The 27,033-nt window shown below is 44.7% G+C and overlaps 1 protein-coding gene and 1 long non-coding RNA gene across 3 annotated transcripts in view; both read left to right on the top strand.

The window, feature by feature from the left end:
- Positions 1-27,033, top strand: part of LCP2 (lymphocyte cytosolic protein 2) — a 300,267-nt gene that overhangs the window by 214,413 nt on the left and 58,821 nt on the right. The window contains exons 16-17 of one of the 2 annotated variants that reach the window (XM_040344694.1): positions 13,751-13,859; positions 17,802-17,828. In XM_040344694.1, coding sequence (XP_040200628.1) covers positions 13,751-13,859; positions 17,802-17,828 — 136 coding nt within the window. The remainder of the gene's footprint in view (positions 1-13,750; positions 13,860-17,801; positions 17,829-27,033) is intronic. The other variant, XM_040344695.1, reaches the window with a different exon arrangement.
- On the top strand, positions 4,664-5,534 carry LOC120932365. The gene is made up of 4 exons (XR_005747963.1): positions 4,664-4,921; positions 5,040-5,086; positions 5,220-5,407; positions 5,495-5,534. It is a non-coding gene; the product is annotated as an uncharacterized LOC120932365 (long non-coding RNA).

Genomic DNA, 27,033 nt, shown 5'->3' with positions numbered 1-27,033 from the left:
CCCAAAACGCGTTGGGCCCAGTATTTATATTGTGGACTCTTCACCTTTTTTCCAATACACCCCATTAATGTGTTGTTTTTAAACCTTTGTACTATATACGTTTACTGAACGTTGTTTGATACCGTCCTGTTATTATTAAACTATTATATATTTTGTATCTACCATGACTACTTGTACTACTGTTGCCTAAAAAGCCCCACCCTGGGGGATCCTCCATTTTTTTCTGTTCATCAGGGGTGTCGGCAACTATTTGAGACCAAACCATAATAGATGTTCTATTCATACTTTCGTATTCAGGGTAGAAAATACCCATGAAGGTGGCTTACCACCACTTTCAGCCCCCCATTTACATCTTTGTTTGATCGCTACTTACCTCATATATTCTTTGAATTATTGTACAAATTTTTACCTTTATTCATTATTTGTACTATACTTTGTTACACTCTTTGTGGATTACGTCCTCTTGCACTAATTTTCTGAGCAAGTAGACACTCTTATCTAGTGCAGTTTTTTATTTTCGCCACGACCATGTTTCAAGGCAAGGAATGGGATGACCTAATGCAGGGCTATTCTGCCAGTCATCACAAGGGGGAGGCCATACAGTCTGAGCTTTCCTCCTTGTGTAGCCAACTTGGCAGACTGGTTGAAAAGAAGGCAGCCCTCTTTTGGCACGTTGAGAGCTTTGAAAAATATCTAAGAGAAGACATTAACCCCTATGGTCTCCGGATTCAGATTTTTCCATTGTTAGACAATGTAAATCCTGAGTTCCGGAAGAAATGGGAGCTAAACCTCCAACTTTGTACTGCCAACATGATGAAACTTCTCATAGAAGAATACAAGACTAGATCGGCACAGGTTGAAAAGGACATTGACGAAACTTACACCAAACTTTTACCCTTTTTGGCGTTACCTGCCTTTAAAGAGCATGAGACCAAAATCAAGGGACGACTTGATGCGGTCACTGCAGAAACTCTGCACAAAAAGGAAACAAAATTCTGGAGGGACAAACGGTCCTTCCAAGAAGGCAAAGCCTACAAATGGCAAACAGCATATTCCACCCAACAAAATTCCTCAAAAGGAGGTAACGCCTTTACTTCCAAAAAGGGCAATAAGGCCTCATCAAATGTTCCCAACAATGCCCCCACACAAAACTCCACTAGAAATAGGAATGCTAAACCGAAACGAGCCTTGTCGGACCAAGATGACAACACCATCAAGAAACGCATAGTACAACAGCCAGGACCCACCAATACCCACGCGGACTCCGAAAGATTTAATCAACACAGCAATTCCCCAGCTCATAAAACCGGGCTGTTTCCTGTGTTTTCGACTTCACAACAAAGTACCCATGTTACTCATGAAGGACTAAGACCCACAATCAGAGAAACCACGGATACTGGGTTTTTTCCTCAAGTAGTTCACACACGGCAGGATACCTAGACCATCCTATATTGATGGATGATGAACCAAGATCCAATGTCGGTCTTGATATAATAAATCTCTCGAATTACGAACTCTCTACCGACGAAATGACACTACTAACCAAAGGCCTCTCTTTCTGCCCAGTGGCACCCCTGGACACTTTTGAAATTATAAAGGACATTCACCTGTTTGCAAGGAAGTTGTTACTTAAGAGTCTGTACTCTAAACCCAAAACAGAAATCTCTCCTACTAGTGCTCAACAGCACAAAGAAGACATGGATCTCCTTCTATCACTTTGTGACGAGGCAGACCTCTCCGATTTTGATGACATCTCAGACATAGAAACCCTTATGTCAGACGCCATCCCCACTCCAAGACCCGAACGACCCTCCAACACTTTGAAAATCAAGTCGGACAAGTTTCCTCCCTTGCAAACCAACTCAAACCTGGCTGCTTTCGTAGCACTCACGACAGCAGAAATCAAAAAATTACGAAAACCACCCAACACCAAACAGCTTGCTTACCAACCCATTGAGGCACTAGAGAAACTTAAAGACTGTCATTCACTCACCATCAAGCCCTCCGATAAGGGGGGCAACATTGTGATCCAAACGAATGATCAATACAAGGCTATGTGTAAAAAAATCCTGTGCAACCGGGATTGGTATACTCCCATTTCCACATCTACTATTATAAAGTTTGAAACTGAATTTTATGCTCTAGTGGATGGAGCCTTCTCCCAAGGTGCAGTGAACCATGATGTATGGGAGTTTATCCGCACCAAATACCCCAAAATTCCAACTTTTTATTGCCTGCCTAAAATCCACAAGGATCTCATAAATCCACCGGGCCGTCCCATTGTATCCGGCAGTGGCGCCCTAACGGAGAATTTGAGTATCTTTGTTGATTTACACTTGAAACCCTTTGTAACCCACCTCTCATCCTATATTAAGGACACCATCCATCTTCTAAACAAAGTTGAACATCTTAGAGTGCCTCCAGGAGCACTTTTGGTAGCCATCGACGTGGAGGCCCTGTATAGCTCCATCCCACACCCTCTGGGTTTGGCTGCTATACGGGATGTCTTACTTCCCATCTTCCGCGTTGATCGGAAGCTTGGGGAATTTCTCATTATGGCCTTGGAGTTCATACTCTATCATAGTGTCTTCTCGTTTGACGGCTCCCACTTCCTCCAGGTACAGGGGGTAGCGATGGGGACCTCATGTGCCCCATCATATGCCAACCTGTACCTGGGGGAGTGGGAAAAATTATTCCTGACCAGTAATCCGGTAGAACCATTTATCCATCTTGTATCTGGATGGTTCAGATATATTGACGATGTCCTTATGATCTGGGAGGGATCGACCGAGGAGCTCGAGTCATTCATGTCTATCATGAACTGCAACGAGCTGAACTTAAAGTTCACAATGTCCTCCAGCGATTCCCAAATCCCCTTTCTTGATGTTACCCTACTCAAAAACCCCGATGGGTACATATCAACAGGGCTCTACAGAAAACCCACGGCGGGTAATACAATATTGCACGCTTCTAGTGCACACCCCACATCTTTGATAGGATCAATACCCTATAGTCAATATCTACGCCTAAGACGCAATTGTTCTACCCAGGAATCCTTCCTACGGGAAGCAGCCGGACTACGTGACAGATTACTACATAGAGGGTACTCGAAAAAAATCCTCAAAAGATCATTTCAACGGGCCAATGGACAAATCAGGTCACACCTATTAGTACAATCAGGCAAGAAGTCCCCTGTTGGTAGTGATACTACCAGACTTATCACTAAGTACCATACTCAACATCAAAAAACGAGAGGAATCCTCAAACAATTCTGGCACCTACTCTCTTTTGACCCTCAACTCGGTCCCTTTGTACCAAAAGAGCCAGCGATAACTTACCGACGGGCATGCTCACTCAAAGACCACTTAGTGGCCAGTGAGTTCAAGGACAACTTCAGGAAAGACCCTTGCAAAAGGAAGGGTACCTTCACCTGCGGGGGTTGCTCCATCTGTCGATACATCAATATAGAGCGTGATATTGTACTACCCAACGGTCGGCCTTACAGACCGAGACACTTTGCCAATTGCAAGACATTTGGCGTAATATACTTACTCACCTGTCAATGTAAGAGGTTCTACGTGGGTAAAACCAAATTACCATTCTTTAAGCGAGCTTCCCGGCATTTACATGCCATGCGTTCGGCCAACCCAGACTTACCACTAGGGCGCCACATCTTGTCTCAACATAATGGACTTTTCTCAGGGGTTAAATTTTTAATCCTCGATAGGATCCATCCAAGCCCCAGAGGTGGGGATTGGAATAAGATCCTCTTGCAGCATGAAACTCGGTGGATTGCCGAATTAGAGGCCAATCTTCCACCGGGCCTCAATGAGCAGATCAGCTTCAGGCCTTTTTTGGAAGGTTTCTCCTCCGGGGGTTGTGAAAAAGAATGACCAAGACCACTCTATATTTCGAGGACCTTATGTCACCGATTGTCTCCTTTCATTACCCCCTTCTCCACTCTGTCATTTGCCCATGTCAGTAATACATACTGGATTTTCCCTGTATTTATCACCATGCCCATTCATCCCTCAGTACACCCCCTGGGGATTCGCGTTCGAAGCGCATTTTGGCTTGACTGGCATCTCCCTTATTGTCACTCCTTAGCTGGGCGCACGTAAGCCGTCTGTCCTCCTTCCATGGGAGACGGCTTTTTTGACCTGGTCCCCATGCACCTTTTGGTGTCTTTGACCATGGGTCTATACCTGCGCCTATAACAGGGGCAGGGATCACACAGTGGACATTTTTCGTGCCCCTGTTTTTTCCTTTTTGCCCCTGGACCTTTTGGCCCACGTGTCCCCATTCTTGCATAATTATAATATCCTTTTAATACAACATCTTCTTAGATTGCTGTCCCTTTAATTTTATGGCTGAGCATACCTGTACACAAAGATACTGTATATACAAACCCCTGCTTGCATTGAGCAGCAACCGTGCTTACAAATCACTCTATAACAAAAACATTTATTTGCATCTTGCATTTCCAATCCTTCTTACTACTTTTTCCCTAGCTGACCCTTTTTATACCCTTCTCCCCCTGTACTAGTAATGGTCATGCCCCCTTTATTATACGTTTCTTATTCTCCAACATGCAACCAACTATTCTGCATATTCTCCACCCCCGTGTCAGGTGATCTTCCTGGTCACTTGCCATGTGTTTTTTTTTTTTTCTCCCTGCACGTCATTAGTGCGGGCTCCCACATGATGAGAGCAGGGCTTACCTGTCCCTCCCCTCTCCCCACTTGGAGGCAACGCCCCCTTTTCCACACTGACCCATAGCAACGCAGGCTCCTTTACAGACCCCTCCCACCTTACTCCTCCCCCTCTCCTATTTAAAAGCCAAGCAGCCCCACAATGTCAGACATTGCTGGATGGCTGCAGCAGCTGTACACACTCTACACTGCTTGTGTTTTCTTCCCATGTAAGTACTTTGTCCCTTCATGTTTCCCACCCTGACCCCCATACTATTGCTTTACATGCCATTTCCTATACTCTGTACATCTCTAAACTGGGATTTATTTCTTTCATTTATTTTTTAGCTTCCGATCCCTCTACTGACCTCTCTGGCCACTTTTTGTCATTACAGGTATGTCTCTAGCCTCATATATAAAATCTTGGTTCAGCTTTCTTTTTTGCGATCCTTTTTTGCGTTCTTTTTCGTTTTTGTTGCCTGCGGCACCGTTGATATTATCCTGTCCTCTTATTTATATTTTGGACAGGTAAAAATATATATATATACAATCAATAAACTTTTACGCTGTGACACTTCGGGCCAAAGGTCTTGCTACGCTGTGATTGATATTAGATGCCAGTCCTCACTCCTCTCCTTACCATCTGAGGCTTGCCATGCGTCCCGATTGCGATGTCCTTTTAAGGGGTGTGCTGAGCCGTTGAAACTTCTCGGGTGGTATGATTTTTTCTTATCTGTACCAGTTTAATGTTTTTCATCTGTATGTTATTATTTTCAACACATTGTCATTTATTTGTTTTCTAGAAAAGTTGTCTGTTACACTTTCTGACTCCACACATACTTCGGTCCCTGAAGAAGGAAACCCGAAACGCGTTGGGCCCAGTATTTATATTGTGGACTCTTTACCTTTTTTCCAATACACCCCATTAATGTGTTGTTTTTAAACCTTTGTACTATATACGTTTACTGAACGTTGTTTGATACCGTCCTGTTATTATTAAACTATTATATATTTTGTATCTACCATGACTACTTGTACTACTGTTGCCTAAAAAGCCCCACCCTGGGGGATCCTCCATTTTTTTCTGTTCATCAGGGGTGTCGGCAACTATTTGAGACCAAACCATAATAGATGTTCTATTCATGCTTACAGTATTCTGGTACCACCAACACCTAAGGCCCAAATTTCTGCAGAGTATATAGGGCAGGCCGTATAGTATATACAGGTGGTCCCCTACTTTCCATCATCAGACTTACAAATGACTCCTACTTACAAACGGAGGGAGACAACAGGAAGTGAGAGGAAATCTACCCCTAGGAAGGGAAATTCTCTACTGTAAGAGTTAATATGGGAAAAAGGTGTCTCCACTGATGCTTTATCACCAAAACTTGTTTCCCTAAAAACCCCACATTTTCAAAATCCAATTGTCATTGGGACAGAAAGTGAGGTGAAATCTTCTGAACAGGGGCACAGACAGCAAACAAATGTTACAGGGGTGATGATAAGCCTTCCCTATGTTATCCAAAAAGCTAAAAATAGATTTTTGGGCTGGAGCTACACTTACAAAATGTACCTGTTCCAAATTACAAACAGATTCAACTTAAAGTGGAGTTTCCATCCCAAATTTTTTTTTTTCATTATTGTACTCATTAGACCTAAAAAAAAAATTTTTTTTTACTCATCTGGAAATGCCTGTTGCTATGCGGTCCCACGAAATCTGCCTTTGAAACCACCTAGGATTCTGACATCATCTCCCTCTAATGCTACAGCGCACTGTATCCTGGGAAATGATGACACACATTTCCCAGGATGCAGTGCGCTGTCCAATTATCACTCCCCATCCAAAACTTCCAGGAAGTAAGTGCTTGTAGGCTTCACAATGCCCACAAGCAAAATGACAACGGTGTAGACATAGTTTTATAAACTATCTTTTTTGAATATCTATGCGGAGCGGCAGCGGATTGTAAAATAGTAAGTGACCGGATTTATATTATAAAAACGCAGGATGAAAGGACATACATTTAAAAAATGCTAATTGTGGTTGGAACTCCGCTTTAAGAACAAACCTACAAGTCACTGTCTTGTTTGGACCGCCTGTATACTGCTGTTCAGAGTATATAGGGCATGGGGGCCCCGCGCCCTTTCTTTTTTTAATTTGGGTTCCTCTTAATATCCATACAAGACCCAAAGGGCCTGGTAATGGGCTGGGGGGTTACCCATGTAATTTTTCTCAATAATTTTCATCCATATTGCCGGGACCTGACATTACATTACAGCTGCAAGCAGTTTTAAATGACTTTTATTCCTTTAGAAATGTCATTTTGTGCAGGGACTGTTCTAAACATGAGAAACACACGCCACTTTACAGGCATACTATAGACACCCCCAGGTACGATATTTAAAGGAATATTTCACTTTTATGTTTTCACTTTAAGCATCATTAAAATCACTGCTCCCAAAAAAAAACGTCAGTTTTTAAAACTTTTTTTTTGCATTGATACATGTCCCCTGGGGCAGGACCCGGGTCCTCAAACCCTTTTTAGGATGAGAATTTGCATATTAGCCTTTAAAATTTGCACTTTTGATTTCTCACATTTGAGCCCCATAGACTTTAACGATGTTCGAATGTTTTTGCAAACTTTCGGTCTGTTCGCATGTTCTGGATGCAAACCGAACCGGAGGGTGTTCGGCTCACTGGAGGAGTTATTCCCCTGGCAGCTAAGAGAGTAACTCATAGCTCTGACTATGCTCTGTGTTCTGATTGGGCAAAGCTTTGCACCTGACCAGCTGTCAGGTGCATTGCTTCAGCTAATTGGGCCCTAGAATGCACTGTGCATTGTGGGGTGCTTAGTGGGCAAACATCATGCCGAACGCCACGCAAATTTAGATGTTTGCCAAATGGGCGAACAGGCGTTGTTCGGGCTGAATGTTTGCTCGGCTCAAACTGTTTGCCCAACTCTAGGGACTAAGCAAACATAGGCAGGGCAACATTTCTTTTGTCAGCCACAGCATTTTATGGAGAAAGTTTTATTGTCAAATCAAATCTAATACAGTTTACCACATCACTGATTAATTATTCCATATGTAGTTATGCTTTAATTTATTGGCATTTCTGACATTTTGCAGTCTTAAACTTGGCAGAAAAAAAGGCTTTTAATACCACAAATCTCAATATTTTTTTGGAAAGTTCAGAAAGGTAAAAACAAGTAATTAATGTAACCCCTTGTGTGAGATTTGCATTATCACTGTCCCTCACAATCACATTTCCTCATTTACAGGCATTGTTTTCTATAGGTTTCCCTTGAAAGTCACCAAGCAATTATAATGGGGCAAAACATGTGAGACTTAATTAAGGCTTTTGATCAAAGTGTCTTTTTAAATGAGGAAATATCTTGTTTGGTTTAGAAGCTGCAAAATGGCATTGCATATTGTTTTTAAGTCTGTTCTACCAGGACATACAGATCCACCTCATTAGGCTCCATTCACAATAATGGGTTTTTTGATGCATTTTGCATTATGCAGAAATGCAGGGAATTTGTTTAACATGAGTTCCTATGGAACACATTCACATCAATGCATTTTTGTACCTCTGCATTTTTGGAAAGGTTTTGGGGACTTTTTTCCCCTGTAAAATGCAGCATTTTGCATGTAATAGATTTTAATGGATCCGCATCCAAAAGGCAAGTACAGCGTTTTTGCCTCAATTTGCTTTTTGCGATTTGTGTTTTTTTTTTTGCTTAACATTCACTACATAAAACTGCTTGCTAAGGAGGGGACCAGGAAGTCGGCCGCCATGTCCTTAACAACCGATGAGACATCAGCTGTCAGCAGGCTTCCCCGCTGACAGCTGAATGTAAAAAAAAAGAATTGCCAGCAAAACAAATTGTGAAAAAAAACTGCTTGTGGAGGAAGAAGACATTTTTTAATAAAAGACTTGTTAAAATCTGTCTACTGTATTTTTTCACATGGGTAACTCATACTCATTCACATAGAGGGGAGGCCGGGATCTGGGGACCCCCTTGTTAAAGGGGGCCTCCAGAGTCCAATAAGCCCCCAGACCCCAACAACCACCAGCCAGGGTTGTCGGCATGAGGCCCTTGTCCCCATCAACATGGGGGCAAGGTGCTTTGGGGTGCATGCTTGAGGGCATGCAGTCTGGTTCGGGGGGCACTCGCTCGTCCTCTCCCTTTTCTGACCTGCCGGCGTGCATGCTCGGATTAGGGTCTGGTATGGATTTTAGGGGGTTCCCCTCTGAATCCATAGTAGATCCAAGGGCCCGGTATGGACCTGGGGGGGATCCCATGCAAATTTTATTTCACAATTTTTTTGTTAGCAATTCTTTTTTTTTTTTACATTCAGCTGTCATCAGGGAAGCCCGCTGACAGCTGATGACTCAGCAGTTGTTAAGGACACGGCAGCTGGCTTTCCGACTGCCTCTTTAGCAACCAGCTATATACAGTGTAAACATTTTTTAAAACTCGCGGTAAAGTAGTGGTAAAAGCACGTTTCCAAAAACGTGGCAAGCACCACAAAAAGCACTGCAGAAACGCAACATGCATAGATAATGCAATTTAAGACCCACAAGTGTACATTATGTGTGTGTAATTTACTCCTAAAGTTCTTAATTTTACACAAAGGCGGAACTATAGGGGTCGCTACAGTCGCACTTGCGACTGGGCCCTGCAGTTTTGCCGCTGTGGGGGGCCCCAAGACCCAGAATCTCCCCCTGCACCTCTGATTACCTGTTTGACATGCAGGGGGGAGGTAGGAGGCGGCAATCGGCAGCTGTATGGTGCCCGCGAGCCGCGCGATCTTCCTGGGCTTGTAGTTCTCTCTCCAAATGTATACAGTGGAGAGGGGAGGGCCTCTGATCTGGACATGCACCGGCTTCACTCTTCAGTGAGTCGCTCTTCTTCTACACTGTTGAGGATACATGCGCGGGTCAAAGGCCCCTCCCCTCTCCACTGTATACATTTCGAGAGAAAACTACAAGCCCCAGGGAGATTCCACCGCCCGTGTACACCATAGAGCTGCCGATCGCTGCCTCCTACCTCCCCCCAGATGGGGGGGTACAGAGATGTGCTGGGGGTCAAAGATGCACAGCAGAGACCAGCCAGGTACAGGGGAACCTCTGGAAAGAGGGGGTGTGACTGTCTGGGGACCCTAAAGTAAGGGGGGACCTCTGGGGCCCTGATGTAAGGGGGGGTTCTCTGGTGACCCTGATGTTAGAGGGGATACACACTCATATATGTAATGATATTTTTATATATATATATATATATATATATATATATATATGTATAAATAATACACACACACACACGTATACATTTATTTTCTTCGCTGCTATGGGCTCTAGCCTGAGATCTTTCGTAGACCTAGCAATGCCCCTGGTGGGGGCCCTTCATGGTTTCTTGCACCGGGGCCCTGAGGATTCTACTTACGCCACTGATTTTTCATCTAATCCTCACTGATAATGTGGTTGTTCAACAAACCATTTAGGTTAGCAGTTAAGGTGATTGTAAAAATATACCGTATATATTTTTTAAAATAACAAACATGTCAATGTCATGGCAATACAAAGAAGAAGTTGGTGTCCTATGATAGCAAAATAGAAAATAGCCTCTTCCAGAAAATTATAAAACACTGTGTGAATTACCAAATTACAATATACCAGCACAATGCAAAGTACGATATTGTAAATAACAGCAGTTACATACCAATCTATCAATTTTTACCATAAAGTAATTCGACAAGATTAGTGGAGCATAGGAAGAGCAGATGTGCAGGTTTATAGTTTTGTTGAACTAGAGCTTTACAGAAATATTATTTGTATTAATAAAAACATCAGCATAGTTGCCAACATTTGAAAAAAAATTCCAGGGACACTTTGCAGCACAGCTATAAATTAATTACCACACTCACTTCCCCGAAGCTCCACCCACTCCGCATAATCTTCGCCTACTTATTTTATTATCAGACACGATACATTGGACTAGAACCCCTACACACCACCTTGTTTACTAACACAATAATAAATCAGAGGCTCACACATAATGTGTAAAGTGCAGCACTCACCAAGTCTCCTAAGGCTCTGCTGTTGGCTTAGCCCCTCCTCTCTGTGGTGGAGTCTTCTCACCACCCACTGACACAATGGACAGTAAGCACTCACTATGGAGAGAAGGAGTCCAAGATGTTGTGGAGCTCACACACTACTGTTCCAGCCACTCTCCTACACACCGCCATATATATATATAAGGATATCCCCAGACAGCAGGCTGCCCCGCACACTATAATCCCCGGCGGCAGGGACAGAGCCTTCCCCCCCTCCCCAGGGAACCGCACTGACTCCTTCTCAAAGAACACATGCTCTGAGTTCTCTCACCGCTCCGGGAAGTGTTCTCCTCCTCCCCAGACTCTCTGATTGGCTGCTCCTCCCCTTGCCACTGAACACAAGGGGAATTATCCTTGTGTCTGCAGTGGCGGCCATCTTTTTGTAGCCCACCTGCCGTTTTCCAAAACACAGATTTTCCTGGCGGAACAAAAGCAAAATTCCAGGAAAATGAGTGGGACAAAATCAATCTGGTACGAGGGTCCCAAATCCGGGACTGTCCCGGCAAAAACGGGACTGTTGGCAACTATGCATTAGAAATCAATAAATCTAAAACTTAACCTTGGTGACACAACTTTCAACCATAAATTATTACTATCCAAACTAAAAACACAACTAAATACAAAAAGATCCCTTATATTGATTGTTTATGTCTAGGGGAACAATGAAAGGAGATATACAGTACATACCCTATCCTTCGCTCCTCCCTGCAGCTAAACTGGTCCCTGCAGCTCCTGGACCTCAATGCTCTATTGGTCTAGGCCGGGTCCTGATATTATCCAGACCAGAGCAGGTTTGAGCATAGCCCTGCTCTGGACATGGGGATGCCGAGAAACAGTCCACTGCTCGGTGGTAGGGGCGTTCCGCCTGCAGGGGGGAGTAGAAGACCAGGTAAGCAAAACTGGTTCTCCAAAAAGAGTCTTAAAAATCAGCTCATAAACAACTCTGGACCATATCAATAAAAAAACATTGTAGAGCATTTAAATTTAAATTATTCCAAATACCATAAACCAACTGTTGTATATAGAGAGCTAAAAAAAATATATGGTTATTTTGTCCCCAGTAACCATCTCTGAGCTATTATGTTTTTGAGAATCTATGTTCCAAATCCTAGTCATATTACTATTATTATATTTAACCACTTAACCCCCGGACCATATTGCTGGTCAAAGCCCAGAGCCCCTTTTTGCGATTCGTCACTGCGTCGCTTTAACTGACAATTGCGCGGTCGTGCGACGTCGCTCCCAAACAAAATTAACGTCCTTTTTTTCCCACAAATAGAGCTTTCTTTTGGTGGTATTTGATCACCTCTGCGGTTTTTCTTTTTTGCGCTATAAACAAAAATAGAGCGACAATTTAAAAAAAAATTATTTTTTTTAATTTTTGCTATAATAAATATCCCCCAAATATATATATAAAAAAAAATCCTCAGTTTAGGCAGATACGTATTCTTCTACATATTTTTCATTAAAAAAAAAAAAATCGCAATAAGCGTTTATTGATTGCTTTGCACAAAAGTTATAGCGTTTACAAAATAGGGGGTAGTTTTATGGCATTTTAATTAATATATTTTTTTTACTAGTAATGGCGGTGATCAGCGATTTTTTTTCGGTACTGCGACATTTTGGCAGACACTTCAGACACTTTTGACACATTTTTGGGACCATTGGCATTTTTATAGCGATCAGTGCTATAAAAATGCATTGGATTACTATAAAAATGCCACTGGCAGGGAAGGGGTTAACACTAGGGGGCGAGGAAGGGGTTAAGTATGTTCCCTGGGTGTGTTCTAACTGTAGGGGGGGGTGGACTCACTAGGGGAAATGACTGATCGCTGTTCATACATTGTATGAACAGATGGTCAGGCATTTCTCCCCTAACAGGACCGGGAGCTGTGTGTTTACACACATAGCTCCCAGTACCCGCTCTGTAACGAGCGATCGCGGGTGCCCGGCGGCGATCGCGCCCACCGGGCACGCCTACGGTAGTCGGGGGCGAGCGGGTGCCCCTATTGGCTGCTGGGCGAGGTGACGTATAGCTACATGCTCTCGCCCAGCAGAGCCGACCTGCCGCCGTATAACTGCCGCGGCTGGTCGGCAAGCAGTTAAAGTAGAATTCCATGTTCAATGTCACTTTAATTACTTCTTTGGGCCCAACCTGGCCCAAACAAACTTTTTCCATTACAGAATGATGTGTCTGATGGGTGTGCTGTAGCTGACTGTCGCATTATTAGCTACATAGAGTAAGCCACACTGTGCTCCAGCGGCAGTAGGGGACGACTTCTCATCTGCTGACCGCTATAAAGAGACTCTGGCTTTGTGCTTTACTGCCATTCACTAGAAGCCCTGTATTTTTAGCAATGAATACAAGGCGTCCTCTTATTGGATGAGGTGGAGAGGTGTGTGGATGATGTCACAATCTCCAGCTTGTCCAGTCAGGGGAAGCGTTGTATTTTTGTGGGACAAGTGGTCACAAATTAACTATTTAAAGTAACATTAAACACAGAATTCTGTTCTTCAAGATTTTTAATCTAATAGCAACCTGCTAAATACTTTTTATACAAGTTGATTTCCTGTACTGTAGGTGGGAGGCACTGAATCAGAACAATATAAAGGATTTTTTTTTGTGCTGATGATCTTAAACAGGAATGATACTCTCCCTAGTGTGGACCTTCAACACAATAAGAGTCAAGGAGAGAGCTTCAGACAAAATCCACAAATAAGAATTGTTGGAATTGTCCAAATAAATTATTAATTTCCTCATATAATAATTGTTAACATGTTATGAGTGCCTCCATATGTTCCCTATTATTAGGGATAAAAAAGAACAAAGGAGTAAATATTTTACTTAATCATAAACATTACAAATTGGCATATAAATATAACATTTATAAAATATGCACCTAAGCATATATGTTTCTTATTTAATACTGCTTAATGCATTGCAGGTCTCCAAAAATTGTATCCACATTCTTCAAACACCTTCCCTTCCACATCACCAAAACCTTCAATGAGGAACATTCATTCAGGATCCAATACTTTACCTGGTACAGATAGGTATGTATTAATATTCAATGTGCTTTTTAGTATTATTGTGCTTTTTAAGCAAAACAATATTTAAAGAGGTTGTAACCCTAAAAAAAAAAAAAAAGAGAGAGATCCTTTTCCCTAGCAGATTATACAGCACATTGCTTGTGCTGTCTAATCGATCCCTCTCTAAGCTGTAAAAAACCTGGTTCATCCTGCCTGTTTCTGTGTCCCCCTTAGTGTGCTGACCACGGTAATCATGGCTGTTGGTTCATGATTAATGTGGTCAGGTTACATGCCTCCATCATTCTGCTGCTCCCCTCTCTCCCCCCCCTTCCTGTCTGTCGGCTCCTGTTTATGTGAGCCGTCCCTGCCTCACCCCTCCCCCCTTCTGCACCAATTAGTAGCTGACAGTAAAGGTAATAAAATTACTGCTATTCCCTCTGTTCTATCAATCCATCCTACACAGTGTACATGTTTTATAAAACGATGCCTGTAAATACCTTATCTCAGATCATTTATGGCCGGTCATGTGACCTCCAGCCGCACTCCTCCCCTAACTAAGGGCTACAGCGGGAGGGGCTGAGTGGCCAGCAGATCGGTCATGTGACCTCCTGCCTAATGTCATAGGGGGATCTCAGCCCCTCCCACTGTAGCCCTTAGATCGGGGAAAGACAGAGGTCACGTGACCGGCCATAGAAGATATGGCAGTAATATTTATTTTACCTTTACAACCACTTTAAGGTCTAAATAAATGCAAATATTAACCCCTCCTCTCAATCCTGCCCAACAAATATTAACCCCATCCCCCCAGTCATTTTTTTTCTTTCTTATCTTGTGAAGAAAGATATACTCACTGAAGTCTGCTGCCCAGCTCCCTCGGTGGTGTCATTTTATGGTTCAGGGTAGGGATGAGCCAAACACCCCCCTGTTCGGTTCGCACCAGAATCTGCGAACACACCAAATGTTCGTGTGAACTTTAGAACCCTGTTAAAGTCTATGGGGCTTGAACATTTGAAATCTAAAGTGCTAATTTTAAAGGCTAATATGCAAGTTATTGTCCTAAAAAGTGTTTGGGGACCTGGGTCCTGCCCCAGGGGACATGTATCAATGCAAAAAAAAGTTTTAAAAACGGACGTTTTTTCGGGAGCAGTGAATTTAATAATGCTTAGAGTGAAACAATAAAAGTGAAATATTCCTTTAAATTTCGTACCTGGGGGGTGTAAAGTAAGCATGTGAAAAAGCGCATGTTTCCCGTACTTAGAACTGTCTCTGCACAAAGTGTCATTTCTGAAAGAAAAAAAGTCATTTAAAACCGGACTCACGGCTATAATGAATTGTCGGCTCTCGGCAATTCAGAGAGAATTCATTCATAAAAAAAAAAGCATGGGGGTCCCCCCAAATTCAATTACCAGACCCTTCAGGTCTGGTATGGATATTAAGGGGAACCCCGCTGTCAATTTAAAAATAAAAATGGCGTGGGGTTCCCCCCAAATATCCATTCCAGACCCTTCAGGTTTGGTGTGGATTTTAAGGGGAACTCCACCCCAATTTTTTTTTTAAATGGCGTGGAGTTCCCCCAAAAATCCACACCAGACCCCTTATCCAAGCACGTTAACCTGGCCGGCCGCAGAAAAGAGGGCGGGACTAAGTGCGGCCCCCCCTTTCCTGAACCGTACCAGGCCACATGCCCTCAACATGGGGAGGATGTCCCCATGTTGATGGGGACAAGGGCCTCATCCCCACAACCCTGGCCGGTGGTTGTGGGTGTCTGCGGGCGGGGGGCTTATCAGAATCTGGAAGACCCCTTTAACAAAGGGGACCCCCAGATCTTGCCCCCCCTATGTGAATTGGTAATGGGGTACATTGTACCCCTACCATTTCATGAAGGAAGTGTAAATAGTTGTAAAAAACACACACACACCGTAGAAAAAAGTCCTTCATTAATAAAAAAATAAATACAAATCCAGCGGTGGTAATCCACTCGGTCCCGGCTCCCTGCTCCAATGTTGTCGGTATCCAGCGACGGGTGATCTCCTCTCCGGTCCAGCGATGAGAAGATCATCCGGGATCCAGAGCGCAGCATCGCCTGCCTCCTCTCTCCGCCGGACACAGCCCGGCGAATGACGCGGCTGAAGTTGTGACAATTCTTGTATTGGTGAGGCGGGGCCACCCGGCACGTGACCCCGCCCCCTCTGACACAAGGCAGCAGAGGGGGTGTCAGAGGGGGACAAAAAAACATCAGTTTTTAAAACTTTTTTTGCATTGATACATGTCCCCTGGGGCAGGACCCAGGTCCCCAAACACTTTTTAGGATAATAACTTGCATATTAGCCTTTAAAATTAGCACTTTAGATTTCTCCCATAGACTTTAACAGGGTGTTCCGCGGCTTTTCAAATTTACCGCGAACACCCCTATGTGTTCGTTGTTCGCCGAACAGGCAATGTTCGAGTCGAACATGAGTTAGACTCAAACTCGAAGCTCATCCCTAGTTCAGGGGTTTGCTAGTCCAGCACTGCAGATGTGCTTGGGATGGCCACTCTCTTTCGCTATGATATTACCACTGCAGATTCCTTTTCTTGATCCTGAGAGGACCCTGCAGCTGGACAGCTAATAGCACACTGCCTTTAAACAGAAAAAGAGAGGAGAGGACTGGAGCATTACATGGCCACAGTTTTAGGTAAGTAAAAAGAGAATTTGGATTATTTTTCTTTTGTTATGCCAGTTATAGGGTGTCTGAAGGCGGTTAATATTTGCCTGAAGATGAGCTTTGCAAGCCAGCACTAAGGATTAATTCATATAAAACGTCCCATAAAAAATCAAAATATAAGCAGTGCAGCGCAAAACATAGAATAAATATAGTCCATAAGTGAATGTGAAAATATAAGCAATCCAATGTATTTCCAATCGCGTAGGTGCAGATAATAAAAAGTGACCAAGTAATAATCCTCCACCGTGAATAAGGATGGCCTCTCACCTCAATCATTCGACCTTAAAAGGTCACTGCGCATGGTAACCCATCATAGGATCCAGATAGGATGTGTCAAAATAATTTTCTTTGGCAACTCAGTGGAAAACCAATGACAGCAGCAGTGATCCAACATAAAAGGACACAAAGAGAGGGAGATCTAATGCTCTCAGTAGCGACAGTTTATTTAAAAAAGCATAGTAAAAACGGGCAACTCACATGCTGGGGCACTCTACGCCGAGTGCCAGCTGACAGGCGTGTATTGTGATCAGTATACAGTACTGCAGTGATCGCGGGTGATGTCAGGCGTAGCTCCTCCCCCGTATGCGTTATGTCCTGTGGGCGGGACTTCTTTAGCGTGGGGCAGGAAGATACACTGACGTCCCTCTGATGAAAATGTAAATAGTGGATGGTAACCGCTAAATTGACCTATAGGATCTCCCAAAGGATACAGCCACCCTTAACTCTTGCCTCATACTGTCAGGGATGTCTAACACAGGCATCCAAAACAGGTTTAAACAGATCAGTGGGCTGCACTTAAAGGGTCACTAAAGGAATTTTTTTTTTAGCTAAATAGCTTCCTTTACCTTACTGCAGTACTGGTTTCATGTCCTCATTGTTCGTTTTTGCTTTGAAGTAGCTGTAATTCTGCTGTGATCTCCACACTTCCTGGTTGCCTGTTTCCTTATAACCATCATACTGGGAGATTTTCACGGTGGTCTAAGCTGTCATTACTGTGTGTCTAAAACTCCTCAGAACCAATCAGATTCATTTTAAAAACAAAACACTGCCCTGGATTTGTTTGTTTTTGTTCTGTGAGTCTTCCCGACTCACCTCTCACCCAGAACTTCATGTATGTACCTTTAAAACCGAAAGTGAACTAGAGGCACATTATATGATAGATTAAATTCAAATTTTAATAGTTTTTAAAAGGAATCAGTTAACTTTTATGTCTCTATACCCAATAAACAGTCATTTCAGCAAAAAAATGTTTTTCCTTTAGTGACCCTTTAAGGAAACAGACACAAAGGTAGGTGAGAAATTTATATTTATTAAGGATAACCACACGTGCAAACCAAACAGCAAACCCCAAAACATCAAATCTGACTAACTAATATATACAAAAACAAGAGCATATATACATAAACAAGCAGGGATGAGAGACAAGGGGGAACAGGCAGCCAGATGGAGGGAGCAGTGGCAAGGGGAAGCTGGAATCGGGGGACGGGACTCAGGGACTGGGTACAAGGTACAGGAAACAGAGGACACAGGACAGGGCAGGAAGCAGATCAGGAACAAATACAGGGAACAGATCAGGTCAGGCAGGAACAAGGTTAGCAGAGAGGATACTGAAGCACTGAACCTCAGTGAAGGGCGGGCTTATATACTCCCAGCAGGCTCACATTAGTGAAGAGTCCATCTACTGGGAGACACCCGCTGGTGGCCACCAGAATTGCACCCTTAGTTGCTGGAGGTAATAGTGCCACCAGCAGGTGACCAAAGCCACAACACGGATCATGACACATACAGAGACTGCATCTCAACACAGAGCGGGGGCACCGATTGGTCACACGATATTGCCATAGAGAACATCACACTAAACTACTACTAAACTGTGGCACAATTAATTAATGATGTATGCAGACTGGTCACTGACTGCATAAAGAAATGGCTATATATAAAACTTTATTTAATATTAGATGTGCTAATCAGGTGGGAGAGGACACCGATAAGCTATATAATAGCCAATTATCTAGATATCAAAAATACTATTAAATGCATCGCTATAAGAAGGGGAACTAATAAATTAACCCCTTCATTGCAATAAACTCAAGATATATAATAAATAATTAAAAATAGTTTCAATCATTTATAAAAGACGTCATCCACGATCACCTTGTATGCAACATATACACATAAATAAAAGCCATAAAAATTACATGTATATAAGTTATTACAAAAATACAAAGAAATATATATAATTAAAAATAATAAAAAATGGCAAAAATAATAAAAATAAATATAACCGTATTTATCTGTTGGAAATAAAACAATTGAGGTCAAATTGAACATTTAAACCTCCTGGCGCTAAAACCTTAGTCTCAAATATCCAATAGGATTCACGGCGACTCAATTGGTGGATGAAATGTCCCCCCCTCCAATGTTTCGAGACTTTCTCAATCCCCCAAAATTTCAGGCCCTTTGGATCTCGTTGGTGGTACTTCCTAAAATGTCGGGAGACACTGTGGGTTTTTACCCCCCTCTTCATGTTACTAATGTGTTCCCCCACACGGACACGGAGCGCACGAGAAGTGCGCCCCACATATTGCAGGCCACATTCACATTCAAGCATATATACCACACCAACGGTGGTACATGTAATAAGCTGTTTAATGGAGTGTTTGGGGACCTGGGTCCTGCCCCAGGGGACATGTATCAATGCAAAAAAAAAAACATTTTTGGGAGCAGTGGGCCTGATTCCCAAAAAAGCTGCCTAACTTAACTTTCAGCAGTTAAGTTACACTGACTTAAAATTTCTACCTAAGTGCCTGATCCACAAAGCACTTACCTAGAAATTTCAGGCCGTGTAACTTAAGTGCCTCCGTCGCAAGGCGGTCCTCCTCTCCGGGGGGCGTTTAAAATTTAAATGAGGCGCGCTCCCGCGCCGGCCGTACTGCGCATGCGTGTGACGTAATTTTCCCGACGTGCAGCGCGCAAACGTAATTGACGCCGGGCTTTGTGGATTGCGACGGGACACTAAAGTTGCGACGGGTGAAAAAAAATATACGCGCCGGGAAAACAAATAATTATAAAAAAAAATGACAGCGTCGCTCGGCATGCATTCCTGAGAGGGAGAACTCCATGCCAATTTTCAAAGAAAAAACCGGCATGGGTTCCCCCCCAGGAGCATACCAGGCCCTTAGGTCTGGTATGGGTTGTAAGGAGACCCCCCCTACGCCGAAAATTCGACGTAGGGGGTCCCCCTACAATCCATACCAGACCCGTATCCAAAGCACGCTACCCGGCCGGTCAGGAAAGGGAGTGGGGACGAGCGAGCGCCCCCCCTCCTGAGCCGTGCCAGGCCGCATGCCCTCAACATGGGGGGGTTGGGTGCTCTGGGGCAGGGGGGCGCACTGCGGGCCCCCCCACCCCAGAGCACCCTGTCCCCATGTTGATGAGGACAGGACCTCTTCCCGACAACCCTTGCCGTTGGTTGTCGGGGTCTGCGGGCGGGGGCTTATCGGAATCTGGGAGTCCCCTTTAATAAGGGGGCCCCCAGATACCGGCCCCCCACCCTAAGTGAATGGATATGGGGTACATCGTACCCCTACCCATTCACCTGGAGGCAAAAAGTAAAAGTTATTAAACACACAACACAAGGGTTTTTAAAATAATTTATTAGTCTGCTCCGGAGGCCCCCCCTGTCTTCTTTATTAGCTCTAATACCAGGGGGGGCTTCTTCTTCCGCTCTCCGGGGGTCTTCTCCGCTCTCCGGGGGGGCTTCTTCTTCCGCTCTCCGGGGGTCTTCTTCTATCTTCGCCGCTCTCCGCAGTTGACTCGGCGCACCCCGGTTCTTCTGCAGATGTCTGGTGCCTTCTTCTTCAGCGCTGGCTGCCTGCTATCTTCGTGTGTTAGCTCAATTACTAGCAGGCAGCCATCGCGGTCTTCTGTGACGTCACCTTCTTCTCTTCTGTTCTTCTCCCCTCTTCCGATGTTGACACGTCGCCTCTTGTCACTGCAATGATGGAAGCGCGCCTTGCATCCCATTTATATAGGCATCACCGTCCCATCATGCTCCGGTAGGTACCCACGTGGTGGTTGCACGTGGGTAGGCACCCACCACGTGGGTACCTGCCGGAGCATGATGGTGATGCCTATATAAATGGGATGCAAGGCGCGCTTTCATCATTGCAGTGACAAGAGGCGACGTGTCAACATCGGAAGAGGGGAGAAGAACAGAAGAGAAGAAGGTGACGTCACAGAAGACCGCGATGGCTGCCTGCTAGTAATTGAGCTAACACACGAAGATAGCAGGCAGCCAGCGCTGAAGAAGAAGGCACCGGACATCTGCAGAAGAACCGGGGTGCGCCGAGTCAACAGCGGAGAGCGGCGAAGATAGAAGAAGACCCCCGGAGAGCGGAGAAGACCCCCCCGGAGAGCAGAAGAAGAAGCCCCCCCCGGAGAGCGGAGAAGACCCCCGGAGAGCGGAAGAAGCCCCCCCTGGTATTAGAGCTAATAAAGAAGACAGGGGGGGCCTCCGGAGCAGACTAATAAATTATTTTAAAAACCCTTGTGTTGTGTGTTTAATAACTTTTACTTTTTGCCTCCAGGTGAATGGGTAGGGGTACGATGTACCCCATATCCATTCACTTAGGGTGGGGGGCCGGTATCTGGGGGCCCCCTTATTAAAGGGGACTCCCAGATTCCGATAAGCCCCCGCCCGCAGACCCCGACAACCAACGGCAAGGGTTGTCGAGAAGAGGTCCTGTCCTCATCAACATGGGGACAGGGTGCTCTGGGGTGGGGGGGCCCGCAGTGCGCCCCCCTGCCCCAGAGCACCCAACCCCCCCATGTTGAGGGCATTCAGCCTGGCACGGCTCAGGAGGGGGGGGGGCGCTCGCTCGTCCCCACTCCCTTTCCTGACCGGCCGGGTAGCGTGCTTTGGATACGGGTCTGGTATGGATTGTAGGGGGACCCCCTACGTCGAATTTTCGGCGTAGGGGGGGTCTCCTTACAACCCATACCAGACCTAAGGGCCTGGTATGCTCCTGGGGGGGGAACCCATGCCGGTTTTGAATTTACAAATTGCCGTGGAGTTCTCCCTCAGGAATGCATACCAAATGCCGTCGCTTGAATGGGCCTTTACAAGGTGTGACTAATTTTCCACATTGTAAAACCAGCCCTAGTTTTGCGCAAGCAAATCGGAACTTACGCAGAAATCACAGTGCTGAAAAGCGTTGTGGATCTGCTTAAGTCCTCATTTGCATACTCAAAGCTGCATTTCAATGAGAAATGCCCCCAGCGGCGGATGCGGTACTGCATCCTAAGATCTGACCGTGTAAGTGTCTTACACATGTCAGATTTTCTGCCTAACTTTGGAAAAAGCCTTTTGAGGATCGTTTCCAAAGTTAGGCACAGACTGAACAGCAGTTCCGCCTGCGTATCTCTTTTGGGAATCAGGCCCAGTGATTTTAATAATGCTTAAAGTGAAACAATAAAAATGAAATATTCCCCTAAATATCGTGCCTGGGGGGTGACTATAGTATGCCTGTAAAGTGGCACAGTTTTCCCGTGTTTAGAACAGTCCAGCTGAAAAATTACATTTCTAAAGGAAAAAAGTCATTTAAAACTGCTAGAGGCTGTAATGTATTGTCGGCTTCCAGCAATATAGATGAAAATAATTGATAAAAACGTCATGGGTAAGCAACTCCCCCCCCCCCAGTCCATTACCAAGCCCTTTGGGACTGGTATGAATATTAAGGGGAACCCCCACATCCGCATTAAAAAAAAAAAAAAGACGTGGGGCCCCCAGGCCCTATATACTCTGAACAGCAGTATACAGGTGGTTCCCAGGTTACAAACAAGATAGGGACTATAGGTTTGTTCTTAGGTTGAATCTGTTTGTAAGTTGGAACAGGTACATTTTTTAAGTGTAGCTCCAGCCCAAAAAAATTAAGCTTTTTGGATAGCATAGGGAAGGGTTATCACCCCTGTAACATTTGTTTTGCTGTCTGTGCCCCTGTTCAGAAGATTTCCCCTCACTTTCTGTCCCAATGACAATTGGATTTTGAAAATTTTGGGTTAATAGGGAAACACAAGGATTGGTGATAAAGCACGGTGGAGACACCTTTTTCCCATATTAATTACAGGAGAGAATTTCCCTTAGGGGTAGATTTTCTCTCACTTCCTGTTGTCTCCCTCCATTTGTAAGTCAGAGTCATTTGTAAGTCAGATGTTTGGACGTAGGAGATCGCATGTATATACTATACGGCCTTCCCTATATACTCTGAAGAAAATTGGGCCTTAGGTGTTGATGGTACCAGAACACTGTAACCCCTCACAGTAACTTTTGGTGGGCGCAGGGACGAGCCCTGCTGTGAAATATTACATCAACAATTGTAATTGCATGCCCCTGTTAAACATCGGCAGAAAAATTGGGCCTTAGGCAGTGGTGGTGGTGGTGCCACAACACTGTAACCTCTCACAGTTACTCTTGGTGGGTGCAGGAATGAGCCCTGCTGTGAAATATTAGATCAAAAATTGTAATTACATGCCCCTGTTAAACAGGGACAGAAAAATTGGGCATTAGGCAGTGGTGCACTAAACCAAAAATAATCTTAGAAGCTAGCATCATCAAGATTGAGGAGCAATAGGATAGTCACTCAGCATAGGCTAAGCATAGGATCCCACATCCATAGAAAAATGAATCGGTTACATCAGCATCAGGTGCTTGGTAGCTGGTGATCCAAGACTGATACATTTTTATGAATGTGAGCCTATCAACAGTCAGTGGACAGGCGAACTCTGTGATCAGTTACAAACCCTCCAGCAGCACTGAATGTGCGTTCAGAAAGAACGCTGGATGCAGGGCAGGCCAGTAGCTAAATTGCATATTGAGCAAGCTCTGGCCAGTGGTCCATCCTCAAGACCCAGTAACCCAGTGGATGCTCTATTGGAAAGGTCTCCAAGTCTGATCTTGCCCCTAGATATTCCTGCACCATGTAATGCAGACGTTGGCAATGGTTGCTGGAACCGATCAGACCTTGGCACTGAGGACTGAATAATTGTCTGAAGGCATCAGTCAGCCGGGCCACCTTCTCCATTGCTCTTTCTGTGACTGAATGAAGCCTCAGCAACATGTTGTCCAACACCAGAAAATTATAACCTCCCAGGGTCTGGAAACTCATTGCACAAATCTTTCTTCAAGGCCTCCTGAAGATGTTCCATCCTCTGCTCCCTCTGCGAAGGCTGGATAAGTTCTGCAACCTTACCCTTGTAACGTGGATCAAGAAGGGTTGCCAGCCAGTAATGATCCCTCTCCTTGATACCACAAATCCTAGGGTCCTTTCGCAGGCTTTGCAGAATCAGGGAGGCCATGCAACGTAAGTTTGCAGAGGCATTCGATCCTCTGGGTCACTAAGGATCACATGATCCGCAACTACCTCCTCTCAGCCACGTACAACTCCATGGGTTTCTGGGGACTGAAAACTATCCCTTGAATACTGCTGCTGTATAGACATCCTCCCCATTTTGAGGGCATGTGGCCTGGTACGGTTCAGGAGAGGGGGGGTCGCACTCTTTCCCCCCCTCTTTTCTGCGACCGGCCAGGTTAACGTGCTCGGATAAGAGGTCTGGTGCTGATTTTTGGGGGAACTCCACGCAATTTTTTTTTAAAATTTGGGGTGGAGTTCCCCTTAAAATCCACACCAGACCTGAAGGGTCTGGAATGGATATTTGGGGGGAACCCCACATAATTTTTTTTTAAATTGACGGCGGGGTTCCCCTTAATATCCATACCAGACCTGAAGGGCCTGGTAATTGAATTTAGACCCCCACGCTTTTTTTTTTTTTTTATGAATGAATTCTCTCTGAATTGCCGGGAGCCGACAATTCATTATAGCCGCGAGTCCGGTTTTAAATGCCTTTTTTTCTTTCAGAAATGACACTTTGTGCAGTGACAGTTCTATGTACGTGAAACATGCGCTATTTCACATGCTAACTTTACACCCCACCTAGGTACGAAGTTTAAAGGAATATTTCACTTTTATTGTTTCACTCTAAGCATTATTAAATTCACTGCTCCCGAAAAAACGGCCAATTTTAAAACTTTTTTTTTGCATTGATACATGACCCCTGGGGCAGGACCCAGGTCCCCAAACACTTTTTAGGACAATAACTTGCATATTAGCCTTTAAAATTAGCACTTTGGATTTCTCCCATAGACTTTAACAGGGTGTTCCGCGGCTTTTCGAATTTGCCGCGAACACCCCAAATTGTTCGTTGTTCGCCGAACAGGCAATGTTCGAGTCGAACATGAGTTCCACTGGAACTCGAAGCTCATCCCTACCGCAGAGACACAATCAGTATATACTGACGCATTCAGACACAATCAGAGAATTGTCTTCAGAGAAATAATTGGAACTATATTGACATAACCAGAAACATATACACAGAGACAGAATCAGTACTATACCGACACAAGCAAAAACATGTTTGCAGAGACATAATCAGTACTATAGTGATACAATCAGGCCTTTGCCCTCAGAGACAGAATCAGTACAGAACTGACACAAGTAGGGATGAGCCGAACATACCCGGGTTCGGTTCGCATCAGAACGTTCGAACAGACCGCGGGTTCGCGCGAACATTTAGAACCCCATTGAAGTCTATGGGACTCGAACGTTCGAATTCAAAAACGATCATTTTAAAGACCAATATTCAATTTAATGTTGGTAAACGTCTTTCAGAACCCGGGTCTTGCCCCAGGGAACATGTATCAATCGAAAAAAATATTTTAAAAACGGACGTTTTTGCGGAGCAGCGATTTTAATGATGTTTAAAGTGAAAAAAAAAAATGAAAAATTCCTTCAAATATCACACCTGCTGTGTGTCTCTAGTAGTGGCACGTGTTTTGAAATGTCCCTGCACAACATAAAATTATTATAAGAACAAAGTAATTTAATACTGGTTGCCCACGTGCTGTGTGGGAACAATATCTCGATAATTTTAGGGGTGGTGGGGGGGTGGCATTATCTTTTTGGGAAAGCAAAATTGTAGAAAAAAGGGCACCCCTCAAACATACTGTAATTGTAGCGCAACAAAGAGCCACGTGCAAAGTATTGCATCAAAAATTGTTATTAGGCGCCCCTGTTACACAGGGGCATAAAAATGTGTCCGTAGGCGCAACATAACACTGCAACCCCTCCCAATATCTGTAATTGGAGCGCAACAAGGAGCCACGTGCAAAGTATTGCATCAAAAATTGTTATTAGGCGCCCCTGTTACACAGGGGCATAAAAATGTGTCCGTAGGCGCAACATAACACTGCAACCCCTCCCAATATCTGTAATTGGAGCGCAACAAAGAGCCACGTGCAAAGTATTGCATCAAAAATTGTTATTAGGCGCCCCTGTTACACAGGGGCATAAAAATGTGTCCGTAGGCGCAACATAACACTGCAACCCCTCCCAATATCTGTAATTGGAGCGCAACAAGGAGCCACGTGCAAAGTATTGCATCAAAAATTGTTATTAGGCGCCCCTGTTACACAGGGGCACAAAAATTGTGCCTTAGGCCACGTGCAAAGTATTGCATCAAAAATTGTTATTAGGCGCCCCTGTTACACAGGGGCATAAAAATGTGTCCTTAGGCGCAACATAACACTGCAACCCCTCCCAATATCTGTAATTGGAGCGCAACAAAGAGCCACGTGCAAAGTATTGCATCAAAAATTGTTATTAGGCGCCCCTGTTACACAGGGGCATAAAAATTTGTCCGTAGGCGCAACATAACACTGCAACCCCTCCCAATATCTGTAATTGGAGCGCAACAAGGAGCCACGTGCAAAGTATTGCATCAAAAATTGTTATTAGGCGCCCCTGTTACACAGGGGCACAAAAATTGTGCCTTAGGCCACGTGCAAAGTATTGCATCAAAAATTGTTATCTGCCGCTGCAGCATGGCCAACGTAGAGTTCCATCTGGTGGGCATGTCACAGATTAGGCGGTTCTTGGGCAGGTTGTATTCCCTCTGGAGGTCTGTCAGCCGAGCAGTGGCATTATATGACCTCCGGAAATGCACACAGACTTTCCTGGCCTGCCTCAGGACATCCTGTAAGCCAGGGTACCTGCCCAAGAACCGCTGCACCACCAAATTGAGAACATGCGCAAAACAGGGCACATGGGTGAGTTTTCCACGTCGCAGGGCAGAGAGGAGGTTGGTGCCATTATCGCTGACCACCATTCCAGGCTTCAGCTGGCGTGGCGTCAACCACCTCTGAGCCTGCCCCTGCAGAGCTGAAAGAACCTCTTCCCCAGTGTGGCTCCTGTCTCCCAAGCACACCAGCTCTAGGACCGCATGGCATCTCTTGGCCTGCATTCCTGCGTAGCCCGTCGTACGCCTACGGAGCACGGCTGGTTCTGAGCCAACATCACCACAGGAAGAGGCCACAGAGGAAGAAGAAGAGGAGGGGGTGGAGGAGAGAGGTGTGTCACAAGCAGTTGTAGTGTTTTGGA

Source organism: Rana temporaria, chromosome 3, assembly GCF_905171775.1.
Source record: "Rana temporaria chromosome 3, aRanTem1.1, whole genome shotgun sequence".
Lineage (NCBI taxonomy): Eukaryota > Metazoa > Chordata > Amphibia > Anura > Ranidae > Rana > Rana temporaria.
The sequence above is the reverse complement of the archived record's forward strand: the minus strand, read 5'-3'. Positions and strand labels throughout refer to the sequence as shown.